The 20,958-nt window shown below is 38.7% G+C and overlaps 1 protein-coding gene across 2 annotated transcripts in view; it reads left to right on the top strand.

Moving 5' to 3' along the window:
* Positions 1-20,958, top strand: part of acot7 (acyl-CoA thioesterase 7) — a 52,448-nt gene that overhangs the window by 17,007 nt on the left and 14,483 nt on the right. For both annotated transcript variants that reach the window (XM_063464286.1, XM_063464287.1), the window contains exons 7-8: positions 363-449; positions 15,885-16,001. In XM_063464286.1, coding sequence (XP_063320356.1) covers positions 363-449; positions 15,885-16,001 — 204 coding nt within the window. The remainder of the gene's footprint in view (positions 1-362; positions 450-15,884; positions 16,002-20,958) is intronic.

Below are 20,958 nucleotides of genomic sequence, written 5' to 3'. Positions count from 1 at the left end.
ACAGTAAAATTGTGGATTAGTTGCTTATGCTCTGCTTAGCTCTGATTGGATCAGCTGGTTGTTGTGTATGTGCCTTTGCTAAGTGCCTTGCCAACAGGGAAGTTGCAAGAGTGCCCTCTGGTGGACAAACTCTGCAAAACCACTCCACGTAACATGTCCGAAGGGTGTTTCTCCCATCCTTCCCTTTTCTTTTCTTTTTCAAATCTTAATTTGTCACTGCTGGTTATACATGTCAGTACCGATATATTGGTAAATGGCTTATATCGAATGATACGCTGGCCCTGTTCGTCAAGCTCTACCTTAAATTGTTCATTATTTTTTTATTTTTCTGTTGAATGTGTGTTTGTCTGTTTGCCTTGCAGAAAAGCACACTGTTGGCTTCAGCCAGTCGAGTCTGATTCATCTGGTGGGCCCTTCAGACTGTACACTACATGACTATGTTCATGGAGGTTAGTCTGTTTCTTTTTCTAGATACATTCACTGATGAAATGTTGTACAGTTAATTTCAGAGTATCCCACTAATATGTATCTGAGAGCTGAGCATTTAGCATTTTTTTATACTGCAGCATGAGGGGACATGAAAAAACACACTAAATTCTTGATTTAGGTTAACTACAGTCTGGCTTTTAGAAGTGTCTTCTATAAACTAAGTGTTATTAAACACATGACTCATTAGTCATGACTGAAACTTCATTTATAGAATAAATTATTAAGCTGCTAAAGATAGAAATACATTTTCACACTATCAAAGAGAGCAAATTAACATAGCATTACATGGTTCAAACTAATGAAAGCTTCATACTTCCTCTTAGCCTTAATCCAGTCTTAAGCATATATATTTTCTTCACATCCAAAGCTATATTGCATGAATGAATGGGTCGGATGTTGACTGCTGCTTAGTAATTATTTGTATGAAGAGCCTACACACAACAGTAGCTGATGCTACTGTATTCTATGCACATTCACTGGATACTTTATAAGGTAGACCTCACTAGTAGTGGGCTGGACCTCCTTTTACCTTTAGAGCTGCCTTAATTCTTCACGGCATAGATTCAACAAGGTGTTGGAAATATTCCTCAGAAATTTTGGTTCATGTTTACATGGCAGCATCACACAGTTGCTGCAGTATTATTGGCTCTACATCCATGATGTGAATATCCTGTTCCACCACATCCCAAAGGTGCTCTACTGGATTGAGATCTGGTGACTGTGGAGAACATTTCTATACAGGGAACTAACTGTTATGTTCAAGAAACTAGTTTGAGATGATTTGAGCTTTATCACATGGTTTTTTATTCTACTGGAAGCAGCCATCAGAAGATGGGTACACTTAGGTCACAGAAGGATGCTCACTATCAAGAGCAATACTCAGGTAGGTTGTGGCATTTAAATGATGGAGCCTAAAGTTTGCCAAGAAAATATCTCGTGCACCATTAAGCCACCATCACCTGAAGCACTAAAACAAGCAGGATGGATCCATGGTTTCATGTTGTTGACACCAAATTCTGTCCCTAACATCTGAATGCTGCAGCAGAAAATGAGAATTCAACATGTTTCCAATTTTCTATTGTACAATTTTGGTGAGATTGTGCAAACTATAGCCTCAGTTTCTTGTTCAGTGCTGAGAGGAGTGGCACCTGGTATGATCTTCTGCTGCTATAGCCCACGGCTTCACTGCTTGTTGTGTTGTGTCTCCAGAGATGCTCCTCTGCATGTCCTGGTTATAACTTGGTTGTTATTTGAGTTACTGGTGCCTGTCTATCAATTCAGTGCAGTTTGACCATTTCCAGAGTACTGCCACTCACTGGATATTTTTCTTTTTCAGACCATCCTCTTTAAACCTTAGAGATGTTTGTGTGGGAAAATCCCAGTAGATGAGTGGTTTAGTACCTACAGCACAGCTGTAGGTACTAAACCTACAGTTATTTAAGTCACTTAAATCACTTTTCTGATACTCAAATATTGATATGCCTATATTCAATGAGTTGCTGCTATGTGATGAGCTGATAAGATATTTCGTTTACTGAGTTGATCAGGTGTACCTAAGAAAGAGGCTGGTGAGTGCACATCAAAGATAATGTAAACAAACAACCAAAACTTGCTATTTGCTCAAATCAGACGGTTTGATAATCCTGTAGTTTTAAAATCAGTAGAAAGTGAAATTTTAAAAGTGCTTTTAGTTTTATTCACACTGTGTGATTGATTCACTAACAGCTGCTGACAAGCCATTTCAGAGCTCAGTGTTTTCAAGTTGCCGTCTGCCATTTGTCATCTGCGTCTGTCAGACTTCTTTGTCATTCTCACGCAAGTAAAACAAAGAGCACGAATGACATGCTGTTTAGTATTCAACGCAGGGACAGGTCAGCCCATTCACTGCCTCAGTACAGTATGAAAATTCTGCAGGGAGTTGTGGAGGATGAAACAGCTGCTCAGAGTGGAGAACATACAGTAAGGCAAACAGGTTTGAGCAAAGTGAGACAGATTTAGAGGCGCAGAAGAAGATAGCAGCGAGGAAAGACGTAAATATAATATAATATATAGTGTGTTTGTTTTTTGGTGTTAATGCTTGTGTTAAGTAAAGGCAGAGTAACCCATGTCTGTGTAGGTTCTGTGTAGGTGGAGGTTAAAGTGGGATTTTGCAGGTGGGGGAACAATAAATACTGGTGTACCAGTGCACTGGAGGGAAATGACTCCATACCAAATAAGTCTGTTTCTCAGGCTTGAAACTCTTTGTGGATTTTGCCAGCTAAGTTCTTCAATACATATGTTAAATCAACCATCAACCATCAGGGCTACTTTCAAGTTTCTAGCCTGTATAAAGGCAGCATAAAAGTAGCATTTGGCAAGTGCTGCTAAAGAGCATTATTGGTTTAAATTTAAATCGATGACTCTTTCAAAAGGGCACCTAGAAGCGATTCCTGCAGCCATAATTAAACACACTTATTTTGAAAGATTATCTAGATTAGTTTTTGATTAACATAAAACATAAAACAAAAACTGCATGCACAGAATATCTGTTCAGAATTTGCCAACATATCTCACAAATACGGGTTTAAAAGCTGTTTTCCTCTGGAAGGTGTATCTGCCACCATCTTTGCAGTTGAAAAATTCTCGTATAAATTTAGCGTCATTTCTCTCTCTTATAATGTCTCTACTGCAACCCATGACCTTACCTAATGGTGACCATGGAGACCGCACTCTGCCCTGCACCACTGCATCTAGTCCATCACTGAAAACTGTAAACAATACTGCAAATCACCCAGTTTAGCCTGCTGTGCTCTGCTGTGCACTGACAATCGTCTCTCATCTTCATGTCTAGCCCTTTCATTATTACATCTTTCCCCTTCTCGAAGAGTAAAATAACACACATTAGCATTTTTTTTGGCCTGGAAAATACAACAACCATACCTTTAACTAGGAGACACACTGTGTGCCAAACTGCTCATATTTGTTGAGCTATTTGAAATGTTGCAGGAAATGTACGCAGGTCCCTGGGGTGACTTAACTGCCTCGGTGGCAATAGCTGCAGGACATGAAGCCCATCAGATGTAATTACTCATTAACTGAAGGCGCAAAAATGCTTTTCTGGATCGTTCCATCCCACTTTAACCTCTAAGTGCAGGTGAACAAAGAGGAATGTTCCAGTCTTAGATGGCAAATGGATGTCTCTTTCTCATTGCTGAACCAAAAAACACATCTTATATAATGTTGTCAAACAAGCAACAGAAAAGAACTCAAGCACAGCATCAAGTATTAGTGAGAGTTAGCTGTTAGATTGATTTAGGTACTGCACTGATGATCCACAGGCAGACTGCAAGGGGACTTTTTCCTCAGAAGCAGACACCGTGACACAGCAGATATTGACTGCCTGCGACTGAGAACAGGGAAAACCTCAGCCGACACATATGCAGAAATAGTTGCTAGTTAATTTGTAAATGAGAAGGGTCAAATGGACTGGCAAAAACTCAAGGACAGGAAAAGCATTGGCTGGCCCAGCACATTTAGAAGCAGGAGAGGCTTCTACTCCCTTTCATAACCCAGGGGGTTATGAAAGAGTGGCTCCAGGAAATCTTGGTGGGCAGGATCAGACGGGTAACTGCCAGATTCAATGCTCTGCCAAGTAAACAACTGTCTGAAGTTAGCAGACCAAGTGGAGAGATTGGCTCAAGGTTTATACTTTCAGCCTCATATTAGCCCTAGCTTGGGGGTTACTGGAAACATGCAGAAAAGCGTACATGAAACAATCCTCAAAATCAACACTGTTATAAAAGAACGTTTCTTCTGGTTGGGCTCATTGTTCTTCCTTGAGCTTTTCCATGAGCAGTGCTATATCTGAGACTGTTCTTACAGTAACAGTGTCTGTTCATACAAGAGGACACAAAGGCAGGCTGAAAGAACAAATAATAATGACAGAGAAAGAAGCATAACAGATCAAATACAAGAAGAATTTGGACAAAATCCCTAAAGGAAAAACTGGTAAGAATGGACTGGTCAAACAAGTGGAAAAGGAAAGAAAGACAGGAAGTAAACTATAATAGGAGGATAATAATGAAAAAGGAATCTGCATATAAAACCTAAGACAATGACAAAATTGGTTCCTTGGGTAAAACCTTCCCCTATGAACAGGGAAGAAAAGACTCAAAGTCTTTCAGATATGCTTTGGAAGCTACCATTCCACCTGAGCAGGTTAAAAAGGAGGTAACGGTGTTTTTAAACGTATCTGAATTAACCCTCATGGAAAGCATGCAGGGATTGATAGAAGTATTCTGAGCGTGAAGGATCCCTGTTATTAGTTTGGTGGAACACAAAGCTGTGACTAAAGCTATGAGGTCTGTGAATGAGAAGTTATTTCTCCCATTTGTAGAGGAATTTGTGCAAAAACTATCCCTGTTATTTTAGTGTGCACACAGAACAGACAGCTTATGGACCATGAAAAACTATTTGCTGAATTTGTAAAAATAAGCATTTGGATTAGCACGACTGACTTTACCTTTAACCCCCCGCATAACAGAGGCACAGTCGAAGAACTGCTGATTTAATCCAAGGAGAAACGTCCTTGAGAAGCATTTTTCTTGCTTTTAGTGCTCTTGGTGTCCTAAGTGAATGGAGAACATTTATGTGCATGTGTGCACTGTTGCATTGCTTAAGTAACTACTTGGGTGGTTGTCGTTCTGTGTTACTTGTATAACGGCACTCTGGTGTTATGAGGAGGAATGCAATGAGGGAAAAAACAAAATGCTGAACAACGAAGCAGGAAATAAACCACTGAAACAGCGAGCGGAGCTCTTTGTAACAGGAGGTACATGAGCTTGTTATCTGTACTTCATGCTACTCGAGTTGCTTGGATTTGGGGCAAGTTAAAATTTCTTGCTTCAAAAATTCAGCCATCTTTATGTAGAGAAACTATTTTTTTTAATAGTATTATTACTGAAAAACTGTGTCTGTACAACCCTGAACAGATCTTTTTACTTTTTTTTTGGTTTCCTTCTGGATGCTGCTGGGTTTTATCCACACTCCCCCTAAAAACAACCTTTTTTCAGTGTACTTTAGAGAAAAAGAGAAACAAAGCACTGTGCAAACAGAAAGCGAACTAAGATTAAAGGCAAGACAAACAATGAACGCAACGAGGGTAGCATAGTCAGATTTGATGTTTAAGCCAACTGTAACAAAAAAAATGCTTATCTGATGTTCCAACCTTATAATAAGCAAACTCTTACTAGAAGGCATTTAGGCTGCCCTTGTAAAAAAGAAAAACAGCATTTTATCAGCGCGGACCAGATGCCTTTTATCAGTTGAGATATATTGTTTGGGCTTCGATGTTCTTGCCTCATGCTGACATTTCTATTGAGGTCAGCTATGTAAAGAGGCCATCAGAGAGACACAGTATATATAAGGAGGAAGAGAAGCAGAAGAGAGATGTTGACTGAGAAAGAGAGAGGTGAAAAGGAGACAGGACGGGGCAGTGGGGGCGGGGGAGCAAGGTGGGACATATATGTCTCGCACGTGTCACGGTTGCCTTTTTAATTAAGAGGGTTTGCTGAGAACTCTGCCCAATTAAAAATCAAATGTGGAACAAGCATGCAGGCCATTTAGAATGCACGTATGCACACGCTGCCGACTTTTTCTGTACATGCCGTTGCTTGTTAGGCAGTGTTCCTTGTTATTCGCTTCTGCTGCCTTCACTGCACTTAATTTGTTTACATAACCAAGTCAGGTCACAGAGCCAGGGTGCACGCTCTCAATACCTTACAGTCTTTTCTCCACTTGTGTAAGGAGTCTGTACAGAAAAGGAGTGGGTGTTCCTGAGTTGTTAGACGTGATTGGCTGGAACCACTTATGTCACCCCTAGATCAACTGGTAATCCTGACCCCAAAACAGCCACGTCTAACAGCTGAGGAAGGCCCGCTGGTTTCCTAAATAAATCAATTACCTCTTGACCTGTTTTGGTTTCTAGCATGCGGATGCAATGTAGTTTGGATATTATTCAACAAACTTCCAATATTATTTCAAAGGTTTATTTTTAAAACTGATTTCTACTGAGGAATATAGTCCCTTTGAGGTATGCGTGATATAGAGCACTGTTTGAGAAGCACAGTTGGTTCCTTTCATCCCAGCAGGTGGTTTAGAGACAGATGTCTCAAAAATTAGTCACACAAATCCAAAACTATATGCATGACTACATAGCGCCAGGAATAAATGAGAAAACACATCAGTGGATTCTGAAATGCAGTTCTGGTGCTTTCAAAATCTATGGTGAAAGGTCTTCCTTTTCCTTTTTTTTAACTTTTCTTTGTTTTGTTGCTTATCCTTTACCATCTGCTTACTTCTCCTTATTATATCCTGCCCCCTTTCTCTCTCTCTCTTCTCTCTCTGCCCGCTCCCTCCACCCATTGTGTTCTAAGGAAGCGTGCCACCTGTTTCTATGGAAACAGCAGCTGATTGCCACAGGTGGACACCACTGCCACCCGATTAAAACAACTAGAACAAAAAAAACAAAGCGAGAGAAAAATAAAAAGACAACACTGTAAGCTGTGTTTTGTAATGTTTGTCCACGCAAATGCCATGTTATGAAGAAATCGTGGGCTGCTAATAGACAGAGTGTCTCTCATGCCACCGATTAATGTGTGCATCTGCACGTTGTGGTTCTGTGCACAGGTACTTTCGCTTTCCAAATCTCTAAAAAAACCAAACCAAAAAACATCAATGATATCTCAGAAAACCACTCCTGCAGAGCTAAACCAATACATATCACAGTAAGAAAGCAAATATTTAATCCTGATTTTAAATCAAGTTTGATCTATAATTAAGTTCAATTTCAAATTAGTTTTATTTATATCACAACAACAGTCATCTCAAGGTGCTTTATATTGTAAGGCAACGACCCTACAATAATTCAGAGAAAACCTCAGACGATCTCCAATACTGTGCAGGTTTATATGAAAGAAAAGATTGTTTGGTTGTTCAAAAACATGTGCATTACAAAAACTTTTTAAAAAATTACAAGTAAAATATTTCAAACTGCTTATGGTCATATTCATAGAAGGAAAGCAAAGGAGCTACATGATGTTAAAACCAGGCATTAGCAGGGAGTAGTGTTAGAGAAGCGTTGGTTTAATTGTGCTAAACAATGACTTGAAATCAATAGAAAAGAGAAAATGCACCAACTTTAACTACAGCCGATTGATTCAGCGCATCACAAGCTGATAGACTGGTATAACAAGCCTATGTTGGATCCTATGTGAGTTTATTTATCTCTGCCTACCCAATAAAGTCACTCTGCCCCCTCAGCTGAATTCTGCTGATATACCTCAACTAGAAGTTGCACTAATTGTGGGGTCTAAGCAGGTCAGACTTTCTCTGAAAATAAAAAGAGGCGATTCATTAACTTGTGTAGTCAATTTTAAAGCATGACCATGCTCAAAAATTGCCAAACAAATGGAAATGTGAGGATATTGTGTGCTTAGTGTGTGAGGAGTTCACTGATCCGCTTCTGCATCTAGAGAAAATGTGTCCTGATTGTCTCCCGCTTTGTCTCTGCAATCTAAGACAGATATTTGCACTGTTGTAACTGTGAGTGTATTATGTGTGTATCTTTCTTTTTTTTCTTTTTTTTGGAATAGCAAAGTGACTTGAGCCAATTGTCTCTTGTTAAAGTTGGTTTCCTGTCCAGTTCATATGGTCTTCTGCTGACCCTGTTTGTATATTTATAGATGTCTGTATGTCCAATTCACATGGATACGCACACTCACCGACCACTTTGTTAGGTACACCTGCTCCACTGTTTGTCAAAGCAAAACTCTAATCAACTAATCATATGGCAGCAACTCAGTGCATTCAGGTATGCCCATATAATCAAGATGAACCAATAAGGTTAAAACTGAGCATTAAAAAAAGGGAAGAAATGCGATTTAAATGACTTCAGCAGTTGTTGGTCTATTTCCGAAACTGCTGATCTAGTTGGATTTTCCCACACAACCATCTCTAGGGATTAGAAGAGAATGCTCAGAAAAAGACAAAATATACACACTTAACGCAGATCTCTGGAGGTCAAAGAAGACTAGCTGAACTGTTTTGAATTGATACAAAAAGCAACAGTTAGTCAGATAACCACGTTACAACCAAGGTATTTAGAGAGGCATCTTAAAGGAACAATACAGGTAACCCAAAATAGCGCAGTGGTGAAAACTATGAATTAAGGAAAGATGAAAATATCAAAAACTGTAGTTCCTGGAAAGGCCGCTTGAGACAGGCCAGAAACCTCCACTTTATAATGCCCAAATTTACAAATGAATAGAAATGAACTTTTTATAGCTCCTCAAAAAGCTCTTTAGTCTCTATAGATAGCTTTCCCTCTCATATAATTTTGTTTTTTATAACTCACCAGGTGAAATTATAATAAATCTTACATGTATCCATTTTTATGGTTGTCCTCCAAACTATCTATGTTGCTGTTTTGGTGAATGAAATCCTAGTATTTTATTCGTATGTTACTTACCATTAATTAGTAAGTATTTCTTAACAGAAAGCAGCCATGTCAATCACTCTAATGAAGGCCAAGGTTTACATGTTGAAAAATAATTGACAGGAGAAGATGAAACACACCTTCATAGGTGGCGAATCCCTTTATCGAAAAACATGTTTTGGTTTTTTTGGTTTTTTTTTTTACAGAAATTCCATTACAGGAATTTTATAAGTCATTTTCTGTGGCATCAGGTAAATGGTAACTATGACTGTGCTTGTAATTAGCACATATAGCATTTTTTAGGAGGCACACACTGTTTAATAAAGCTCACCCAGAACGTTAAAATATACAAAAAATGTAGCGTATGGGACTTTGTAGGAAGATGTGGGTGGGTTGCTGCATGGCAGTAATGTTAACAAGAGCTGTTTCTATAGTAACAGCTCATTAGGAGGCAGTTTGAACCATTTGATACTGTCCATGATTAAAGCACATGTTGGGGGGTGGGGGCAGAATTGTGGACAAAATTGTCAGCGGTAGATGAGGACAGACAAAAAATGCAGGACAGAAAAAAATAAAGACGCAGTTATCGAAGGGTGAGTATAGGAGGCAATGAGAGAACGCGTAAGAGAGGCTGAGGCCGCTCATGCTTTGCTGTCGATATCCTTTGGTCTCACACGTCTCTGCCTTTCATCCATGGGTGCCTTGCGTAATGTGCGGAGCTGGTTCTAATTAAAAGTGCTTGAAGTTAGTACAGAGAGTTGATGGGCAACAAGAGCTGCCTGGAAGACTTCCTTCATTGTTCTCATTGTGCCTGTTGCCTATGGAGAGCATAGTCCGTGAAGATTTGGGAAAATCGTCACAAGGAATCTAATCACTGAGGTATTCTGCCCCATGGCAAACTGGGCTGCACTACGGACTTGGTTGCTAATTGCCCTTTTTTCCCCATTGGAGTGAGCTGTCTTTCCTCTTCACACACACACGCTGCCCCTCCCCCTCCCGCCTTCTGTGTTCCCACCCTACGGCAAAGGGAGAGTCATAGTGTGCCATGTCATTCTGTGAATGTGTAACGCCAGGCCCAGGGCTGACTTGGCCTTGCATGTCCTCTTTTGCAGTCTCACATTGAGCCTCACTTTAACCTTTTACATTGACTGTACAGGGAGATTTGTGCAGGAGTTGCATTAGCAGTTCCTCTGACGGTAGTGATTAATCAAGACAAGCATCTTTGGTCCCCAAGGACAGTGCAGTCTTTAACTTGATGTGGCACAACATTGTAGTCATAGGGTTTTGTTGCACTTGGTAGTTTGGGAATCCAAGCTGATCTTGGAAGAAATAAATGATATGCAAGCATTTATTTGGGTTCAAGAAATGTGGAATATGTGCAGCTAAAATGAGTTGTCAGCGGTTACCTGATTTTGACTGTTGTGTCTTCTGTGGACAGTAAATAAGACACTGCATTTACCAAAATTGCAGTTTAGCTTTTTTAAAATTAGCTTTTAAAATGTATTTCAATTAGTACAAAAAATACCTGCCAGACAGAAGTGAACCTTTAAGTGTCAATAATGCATTGTCCATGATGTTCCTCCTATGTACGTTTTCATGTAGTTCATGTACACTAAAAGTTGCATATTTCATGCACATGTTACACAGCCACTTGTGTGCTTAAATGTTGGATTAATAAGGAACTATACACAGTAAGTAAGCACTTTAAATAGGCGACAGGTGGCATGTAGTAGGATGCAGATGAAAAAAGTAAAGGGCTATATGAAAGAAGTTATATCTTATTGATTTCATGTGTATAAAACATGTTTTTATTATATATTTAATGTTTTCTTTATTTAATGCTTTCTATTGTTAATTTTAATCTCAATTTTAATTTCAATCTATTGTGTTAAGGACTTTGAGCTATGGAAAGAACACGCTTACAAAACACATATACTATGTGATTTATTATTATCCTTTATTCATTTATATTCTGTTATTAAGCTTTGAATAGTGGCATTTGATTAGAACATTTATTCAACATATTACATATATGGTTTCAGTTAGGGTATTGCACACATGAAGAGTTGGCCTCTGTCCTTACAGACAGAGTGGATGCTGAGGTCGAGATGCACACACACACGCACAAACAGTAGTTAAGACTCATGTTTAGGTAATAGTTCAGATATTCAAATAATAGTTTGCAAAGCCTTGTAGCTGTTTGATTATGCTTGCAGGAGAGATGGTTTGTTCTAGGGGATAAGCAGAGTTAGAAGATTATTGGGAAGGATCTGGCCTCGGGAAGAAGAAGATGTTCTTTTAATGTGTTAAAAGTTGTCAACATTGATTGTATTGTACCTACTTTACGCATGAGGGGGCGTTCTAATACCCTGATTTTCATAAAAACTATTGTTGTGTGGTTTTCGGTGAGAGATCGGATGCTGTCTGCGTGCAGTGTTCATCTCCCACACGTGTGTTTATTAAAATCATCGTTTGACTTGACCCGGCCGGACCAGTGTTGTTATTTTGGTTTTCCTCTTGTATCCATCCCCAATATTTTGAACTCGTAACACAAACCATTCAGTAATTTACACATCATGTCCTGTCCATGTAACGAAAGTTTGTTTTTTGTTTTTTTTTAGCTCTGGTCAGCTTTTTAATAAAACAGCTGGGGTCCTAGCATCCCCCATGTTCTTTATACACACTGGCACGCACTGCTTTTCCCCAACAACAGCTTAATTTAATAGCAGCGCTCTGAAGTAAATACAGCCTATAACTTTACTGCTGCTGATGAGTAATGCTAATGAACCAGTCTGGGAAGTGCTAAAGCATTTTCCTGTATTTTGACAAGCATATGTTGTGGAAAAAAACAAAAGTAAACTAAACGAAATTTTAAAAATGTAGATAATGTTGACGATTCTTCATAATTGCCTCTCAGCTAAGCCATTAAACTCTTAGCGAAAAAGTGCTCGTAGTTATTCTTAGCCACCAGAAGTCTCTGGGTTTATCTGTTGACACACGGCTGCTTCCGACTCAGATACTTTGTTGTTTGAAATGACGACAAACAAGACATTAATGTAGAAAATGGAGCTGCACTATCTACTTACTGCTTATCTGGCTCAGTTAGATTGCTGCCTTAAATTCTACTCTCAGATTTCAGCTTCAATTGTAATAACTTTGTAACAAATCTGAGTGTATGATTGATGTATAATACAATAAATTATCTTTTCACTACCAAATGCCTTAACTGTAGTGGAAAAGATTTGCATAAAATGTTGCAGTTCATTAACAGCTGAAAAACAGCCCGATGCCTGGATGGTTATCAGTTTATGTCAGGGAAGCAAGATTTTGCTAAGCCAACTATCAATATTATTAGAACTAAGAAGCTCATCATTCAAAAACTGAAATGACCTTTAAAAAAAAGTCTTCCTAAAATCCTAAATGATAAAACACATAATGTAGCAAAGGGAAGGACAGCTGTTTACTTACTATGTGTAGAATCTTTAATATCTACTTACAGAAACTGATATTTCAGATTAGATTCTGTGACAGTGAAATATCTGGCCTTTTGCTGCTAAATGCTTCACTCTGTTAATGAGCTGGTTACTAACTTTGCATGTAGTCTAGTACTGGGTGGGGGATTTTTCCTGAAAACAACTGCTTCCTCTGTTTAAAAACATCGATCAGAGCTGTGAGACGGAAAAAATAAATGCAGCTGAAATCCAAAACAACAGCTAGAAGTTGTTATAAATGTTAGGGTGGAGTAAAACCGCAGAGCCGGGTGATTATGTGACCTATTTTGCATGCAAACAGTACTATGAGAAAATGTTATTGTCTCCCTTTTTGAAAATTTTTTATAAGGTAATGATTAAATTTGTTGGTAGATAAAATGGAGTGAGCTGAGAGGAACTTTCAGTCAGAGGGGGATCCTAACAAACTAAAGTCGGGAAGTTTACCAGTTAGATGTAATGCAGCATTTACTTTCAATTTTATCATCTTGTTCAGGTCAGGATCCATCTCCATTAAGTGTTACATGCTCAGACACGACAGCTACAGGCTTTGAATTGTAGTAGCCTGCTGTGCCTTGTACCCAGGGGAAATTTTCAATCTTAGGTGAGATCCCATCAATTTTCACAACATAGCAGAAATGAAAAAAACAAAAACAAAGCAAAACACAAAACAAGATAAAAAAAAAAGAAAAAAAGTTGCTTTAAAAAAAAAACCCCAATAAAAACAACTTTGCTACAGATTTAAGGACATAATTTTGTTTGCCCAAACACATTTTAGCTTAACATGCTATTGTCCCATTTATGTGTGGCAACAGCATTTCCTCAATCAGAGAGCACTTTTGACAAATATACTTAATCAATCAGCCGTTTTTTGTTTTGGGTTTGAGTTGAACCAGATAATCACATATCAGAGTCAGCGCTAATCCATTTTCTATTTTAAAATGTCCCGTTGGAAAGTCATGAACTAGTACAGTCTGTAATGGTTATACTTAGCCTGGACAGTGTCCCTTTGCAGACACTGGGATGGTAAATAAAATGACCATTATTCTCTGAACATGATTTGGGGTAAGAGCATGTCTCAGTAATAGCGTGTTTAGGTCTTAATCAACTCAGTGGGCCCACTTTTTACAGTGAATGCTGCATTTTGGAGAAGCGGTACATTCTGTTTGTACTCCCACACATTTGGCTGTCACAAACAGAGCTACACAGTGCAGATGGTATGAACCCTCGGGAGCCAAATCAGCAATCAGAAAGCACACTTATTGATTTGCTGTAACACAAGCTATACAAAAAGCAGCTCAGAGGGAACGACTGAGGCAACCGGAGTGTCTAGTAGAGGGTACATCTGTCTTCAAATGAGCGTAGGTTCACAAAACCACATGTGAAAGAGTGTGTGCACTCTTTCACAGAGAAGACAAGCAGACGCCATCCTCTTTATTTTTTCTGTTCATTTTAAGCCACACACTTGCTTTTTGCGAGAGCTCAACTAACAACTGCTTCCTTTGCATTTGACACAAGTTGCCAAGTTGCGTGTTGTATAAATGGCAAAGCTTTCGTGTAATCTCTAAACTTTGATTTCAAACTGTTTTCTTGCACATCAGACTATTTCCAAGCTTTCTTTGCGAGTGAAAAGGTGGTCTGTAAACTTTTTTGTTATTGAATTGTTTGAAATGTGATACTTTACACTAAATCTGTCTACATCTTAATCAAATGCACACCCTCCTGTTGACTTTAAAAGGAGGCTATTGAGCTTTTGTAGTTTCATCTCTCACAGAGAACAGACTTCACTGTTGCACTTTGGAACAGCTGCAGGGCTGAGACTGAGTATGCAGTCATTGATAACGACTGTAATAACAAACTGCGGCAAACAATCTATCCAAGTCTTCTTCACATGTGTTACGACCACATGTTTTCATTTTCTTGAGAAACAACTCTTTGTCTTTGTGCAGGTTGTGTTCCAGATACTTACAAGCACCCTGTTTTTACCAAGATTGGGCTAAACACATTGACTGCGCACAGCAAACACAAACATTTATCTCTGTATGCGTTTCAAACACGCAGGGCTTACTGGCTCTGTCTGAAGCATGACTGTAGCTCACTAATTAATGTTTATTTGATCTGTAACAGTAACGACGACGCGTTGCAGTTTTACTGGAAATTAGATCTTGGCCAGACGGCAATTTTTCCTAACTTTGTGCTTCTTGCCTGGCCAACACTGGTTCAGACGTTTTGTGCAGGAATAATAATTTTACACTCTTCAATCTCTTCAGGCTTCTTAGGACACTCATTATGTGCAGGGCTGTATAAACAGTTTGCCAGTTTATGGTGTTTGTCTGAATATATAGTGAGTATTACTATACCCGTTTTATTAGACTCACACTGTGCCTCACAAAAAGCAGTGCAGAACCAGTGGTCACTGTATACAGTCACACATTGCAATGAAGGAAAAATGGCACAATTACTGCCTGTAAACTATTTGTATGTACTAATTTGAGAAAATATTGTTACTTAGATTTAACATTAAAAATTAGATTTTGGTAATGTTACTCTGTCCTGTTTTAATTTAAAATGTAAATAAAAATGTAATATAATTTATCCTGTTTTAATGGTGCAGACAAATGACCCGTGTAGTGTCTGTAAGTGTTTTTTCAATTTGCCTTTTCATTATATGTTGTTTACAGTGGACAAACAAGCTGTAATTTGAAGAGATTAACTTGAATTATTCCCAAACATGGGGGAAACATAAAAATTAATAATGCCTTTTATTTAATTGAGCCCTGATGACATCTTTCAGCTGACAGGGAGCTGGCTCGAAACACTTCTGGTAGACAGTCAGCTCATACACATTAGACTAATGCGTCTGAAAGAAAAGGTAATGTTGAGAAAATGGCAAGCAGACTTGTTCATTATTTGGCATTAAACTTTAGGTGGATAGTTTTCTAATTGCATTAGGAATCCCATTAGCCTCCACATCCAATAATCTCTTCTCAGTGAAACCGTGTCTCCAACTTGGCTGCAGCTTGGTGACTACATTTTCTTTTAAAAGCTTTTGTCGATTTAAAGACAAGCGAGTGTCAAGTTTCACTGGGGATGAAAAGAGTGCAGGATGCTACAGGTTGTACAGGCTCACAATCACATGTTGGTCAGTTTTGCTTCATTCTTGACCCTGAAAATGTATTTTTATTAGTCACAAACAACAAAGCTATTTTGTAGCTGGAGCAGAGAGTGGAGCACATTAGCTAATATTCATATAGTTCCTCACGTTGCATCTCTACAGAACTGATGGACGGGTGGTGTCATTAGTGTCATATTGTTCAAGAGAGCCACAGTGGAGTTAGAAAATTAGATTAGGGTGGTGCAAAAGGGTAATCTACGCAGCTTCTTTTTTGGCTGGACTGCATGCAATAAATTAAAAGTGTGTGTGTTTGACACAGGTGTGACCATGAAGCTGATGGATGAGGTCGCTGGCATTGTGGCAGCTCGTCACTGCAATACCAATATTGTCACTGCCTCAGTGGATGCCATCAATTTCCATCGCAAGATCAAGAAAGGTGAGGATAACACAGAGAATACACTCATACTTTTAAATCTCTGATACTTACAAATATCCAGAGATGCAGGGAGATATTTCTGCGTGATTATTGCTTTTTTTTTTTTTTTTGTCTTGTCCATTTGCTTTACCAAGAGGAACGCTGTAGACTCTCTATACACTCCTCTTGTTAGTATTTTTATTTATTTTTATCTTTATTTTTTTACATTTCCAAAAGTTGATTCTGTTCATCTGGACGTAGCGTTTTTGTGGGAGAAACGTTTCATCACTCATCCAAGTGACTTCTTCAGTCTCAGCTGACTGCAGGTTTCCCCAACCTTATAAACAGTACATTTGCATAAGGACTGAAACCAGCCCACTGAGAGGGGCATTCAGGCATCAAGACATTTTTTACATTGTTATCTAAGTAGCTATTATGTCGCTGCTGATAGGGTTGATGGTCAGGTGGACAAAAGACAGGAGAAGAGATAATACCATAAAAACAAAAAGGAGGAATAGAAAAAGAAAAGGGATCGAAAGAGAGAGGAAAAGAGGGGGGGGGACGGGACAAAAATCGTGGATAGAGCAAAACGTTTTCTCGCCTTTTGACCAGAGATGATAAAATGGAAACTCTAAAACGTTTTTCAATTCAGCCTCGGGCGGTGCTGTTTTAAATCAACTAAGCCAACGTTAACAGCTGTCACACGGTTGCTATCCAAGGCCAACTGTGTTTTGTAGAGCTGCCACTACATCTGGAAACACACACCACTGTTAATAATGACCTAACTATTTTCCATTACCAAACTTTGTCTATTTATACTGTATTTGCTGTAAGCGCCTCACAGTCTGAAAGGTTCAGATGAACAAATTCTAAGCCTCTAAATACCTTTATCCATGTAGCCTTTGATATTTCACTTGGAAAATGTGTCCAGTCGAACACTGGAGTGCAGAATTTATTGCCAGGACTTCCTGGATAAGCGAGCTTATCCAAAGTCCTTCAGGGACAGTCATAATAAAAGCAATTCTAAGAAGGCAGGAACATAGTCTCCCAAAAAAGGCACACATAACAGACATACGTATGATACATGTCTGACAATACAGTATAACTGCAACCTCCTCAGTTCAGTTCAGGGTTGTGATCTATCTTGCATGTTACAGCCTCATTATCTTCTGTCTGTGCTGTTAGCTGTTCCACCAACTCGCACAGTTTGTTATTTTGTCATTTTGTGGAATTTTAACACCTCAGAAGTGACTGTGTCTTTTCAAAGAGATTTGTGCCAGTGGAACCAAAATACTAGTGCACTCCTAGGGCTGGTGAATGGGTTGTGTCAGAGGGGGCATCTGGCATCAACATGTGGCAAATCAAAAATGCATCTGAAATAAGGGAGCTACTAAGAGCATCTTTAGTGTCTGTTATCTGTTGATGTACTAAACATAATGTTCATATTGTTAGGTTATGATTTGAAAACAACAGACCAGCTACATCTCTGCAACCCCGTTGAGTAATTAATAGTTTTACAGCTTAGCATAAGTGTACAAGGTCAGCTGTGCAGTATATGTGCTTTTAAATACAACTTTGATGCAGCAACATTTGCTCAGTTCACTGTTTTTCCAACAGTTTGAACTATACAGACAGAGTGGCAGGATGTGAAGGAGTTGGGACCTTTAAAACATTTAAAACCCTCCTTTCAGGAGTGTGAGGACCAGAAAACTGAACAGCACAGAGTGGTGGAGATCCATGACCACATCTTTCATCTGCCCCTAGTTGCTCCACTTGCTACCTTCATCTGTCCTCACAGTTCAGTTAGTGCTGACATGATTTCCCCTGGCTCCACAGTGACTTAGGGGTTATGTCACTTCTACAGTTCTCATTTTTGCTCTAGTTGGTCAGGCAAAAAAAAAAAAAAAAAAAGAGTTAAGTTTAGGGAAATAATGGAAATAAGTATCAAAACAAAAAGGATCCTAAAAAACAGCCACTAGCATTGTCGACTCTACCTCTGGATTTATTTTGTCATTTTATTTTTATGCATTTTCGTCTTGCTACTGTTTCTTTTGCCAGTTGAATTGCTCCCGACTGCTTGGTGCTAGCATTTCAACCTTTGCCACATAAATATATAAAGGAACAAACAAATGTCCTGTTAAGGTCCTGGGTCACTAAGTGCCAGACATCTGGATAGCTTAATTTTAATTGTGGTAATACAGTAGAAACATTACAAAAATTTACCATGTCGTGATACCCGAGAGGACGGTGGAGTTTTCCCTTTAAGCACCATTGACACTAAAAATGTCTACAAATACTAAAAAGGGTCTAAGAATGCTTAAATAGTGTGTTTGAACACATGGACAAAAATGAGCATTAAATGACTAAAGTGAAAAGTTAAGACCCAGAATGTTAAGCAGGCTAAGGTTTGTTTATGGGTTTTTTGGGGGTTGTGCTTTGAACTTCCTCAGAGGTCCACCTTCAAAAATCACAGAAGATATCACAGAATTATAGATAAAAAAAGCAGTCTTAATAATTCAAATATTGAGGCACTGATGAGGATGCACTGGTGATAATATACTAGTCAGTAATGTACCATAGGAGAGTTCAGGCAGGGGTCTTTCCTGTGATCCATTATAGCAAAACAACCAGAGATACAAATAATGAGAAGAAAGGCATGAAACTTCAAAAGGTTGGATGAAAGGACATTTCAGAGACAGGGACTGTAGCGCTGATGGTGAGAGTGAAAATGTGATACAGAAGAAAAAATAAAAGGACCAGTGTGTGATCGTGAATGGTCACAATGTTGTTCTTGTTTATTAATTGTACATTTCTTTTCATTGAAAGCATTATTTGTTAAAACCCTGACATTTCCATGTACTGTTTAGCTAAAGAAAAAAAATGACCTGTGGAAAGACACTCAAATGTGTTTTTGTCTTCAGTGCTATTTGTTAGTCAGTGAAAAGACTAATAGAAAAGCCTAGACTCTGTGGAAGTAAAATAACAAATCTGTTGTTGTGTGGCATTACATTCCCAGCTCAGTGCATACAGCACTGAGCCTGGACATGGACTGGGTACCTTCATCAAAGCTGATTAGCTTTATCAGCTCTTCAGACATGGGACTCTGCCAGTTGTTTTGGTTGGCTGACCTCCAATGCTGCACAAGTCAAGAGCTACATTCTGCATTAATCTGAAGGTCTTCAAAATCACCCATCATCAAGCCTCATTTTTGTGTAATGTCACTGAGCAGAGGTTGTTTCACTGAGCCTAATAAATCTTAGTAAGAGATAGTTTATCTAAATGAAACTTGACACATGGGAGCATTAAAAAAAGCCTCTAAAGGTCAGTCGACAAGAGAGAAATGAAATGCTTTAAATTTGTGGTCTCGGTTGTCAGGTATGCTGAAAAGACCTCACCGCAGTTACTGCACGTTATTATCTGTTTAAAGTTCTTTACCCATATGGATTTTCATGATCACCTTGCTGCCATTTCCTAAATATCTCAGCATCCAAGGTTACTGAATGTGTGATAATGATAGCGTAATAGTCATCTTAACACATATAAAAATCTACAAAGTTGAATTTTCTCAACTTGATTAAAGACCTTGTGCATATTGTTGGATTAAACATTACAGAAACTTAAAAAATGATTTTGGTAATTAATATTACTGTTAATTTAAGGCAGCTGTGGCTTAAACCTTGTATTTGGTGGTGATAATCAATTTGTTAAGCTCTGTATATCATTATAATTCTTGTTGTTTGTAATTTAAGATTTTGGATATTTTTTGCATGTCATAAACTTTGACTGTGTTATTTTCTCATGTGTGCCTACGCTGAACCTGTGTGCAGTTTTGCATTTCTTTGCCATCTCCATTTTTTTTCTTTTTTACCCTCAGCACTTCAGTTCTAGGCTGCATCACAGAAAACCATAATCAAAACAAACACAAAAAGTTTGTTTGTTAAAGCCTTAAAAACTGCTTTATAAATGTAGTCTCGTTGTTCCTGCGTGTGTTTTCTTTCCACGCGCTCTGGGCTTCCTCTCACACTTCAAAGACATTCATGTTAGGGTAACTAGCTATTCTAAATTGGCCCTAGGTTCGAATGTGAGCGTGAATGCTTGTCTGTCTCTTTGTGTCAGCCAAGTGATAGCCTGACAGCCTATCTAGGGTGTACATGGCCTCTCAACCTGTCACAGCTGGGATATGCTCCAGGCCCCTGTGATCCTGAATTGGATAAGAGGGTGGATGGATGGATGGGTTAGGGTAACAAACCTGGGTTTACTGTAAAAAGCCTAATTATTGACTCTATAAGCATATCTTTTGACAACAGAGGCTTACTTGTCATGAAAACCGAACTCATACCCATGAATTTTGCAGAGTATCCTGCATGAATACGAGATCTGTAACTGAACAACAGTCAAGTCTAATTCTGGTAGAATTCTTGTATTGTTGTCATCGTGTCAGAGTGCTTTGCAGCTCATACACTGATAAAAGCCTTTTCCCCCCTTTTTTTATGTGCATCATTTATTATTTAGGACTTTGACTATTTTATAAGATCTCACTCATATACTTGCGATCTGTTCCTGACTGCAGGAGTAACACCTTCTTTCCTTGTCTCTATGGCAACTGCAGTAATATTACAGTACAGGCACATCAAAGAGAATAATGAAATACATCAACAATGCTCTGTAATATTATTTGATGACTTTTTTTCCCACCTTGCTGCAGTGTCAAAAGCAGGAGAGAGCACGTTTTTGAGTGAAACACAGTTGGTTGATTAGATATCTGAGAAAGTGCAGCTTCAATATTACTTCAGTGTGAGCTTTTAGCCAGAGGTCGCCGGCCTGTCTCGAAAAGTCCATGATGCAACAATGTGATAGAGACTGCAAGACCAGAGCTGAAATCTTCCTCTGCTGGTTTATTATATAGATCATATTCAGTGTAATTAAAGCTATTTAGTATGAGTTTACTTACATTATTCAGTATTTTGATGTAGCGGTT

Source organism: Pelmatolapia mariae, linkage group LG20 (genome assembly GCF_036321145.2).
Source record: "Pelmatolapia mariae isolate MD_Pm_ZW linkage group LG20, Pm_UMD_F_2, whole genome shotgun sequence".
In the NCBI taxonomy this organism is placed as follows: Eukaryota; Metazoa; Chordata; class Actinopteri; order Cichliformes; family Cichlidae; genus Pelmatolapia; species Pelmatolapia mariae.
The sequence above is the reverse complement of the archived record's forward strand: the minus strand, read 5'-3'. Positions and strand labels throughout refer to the sequence as shown.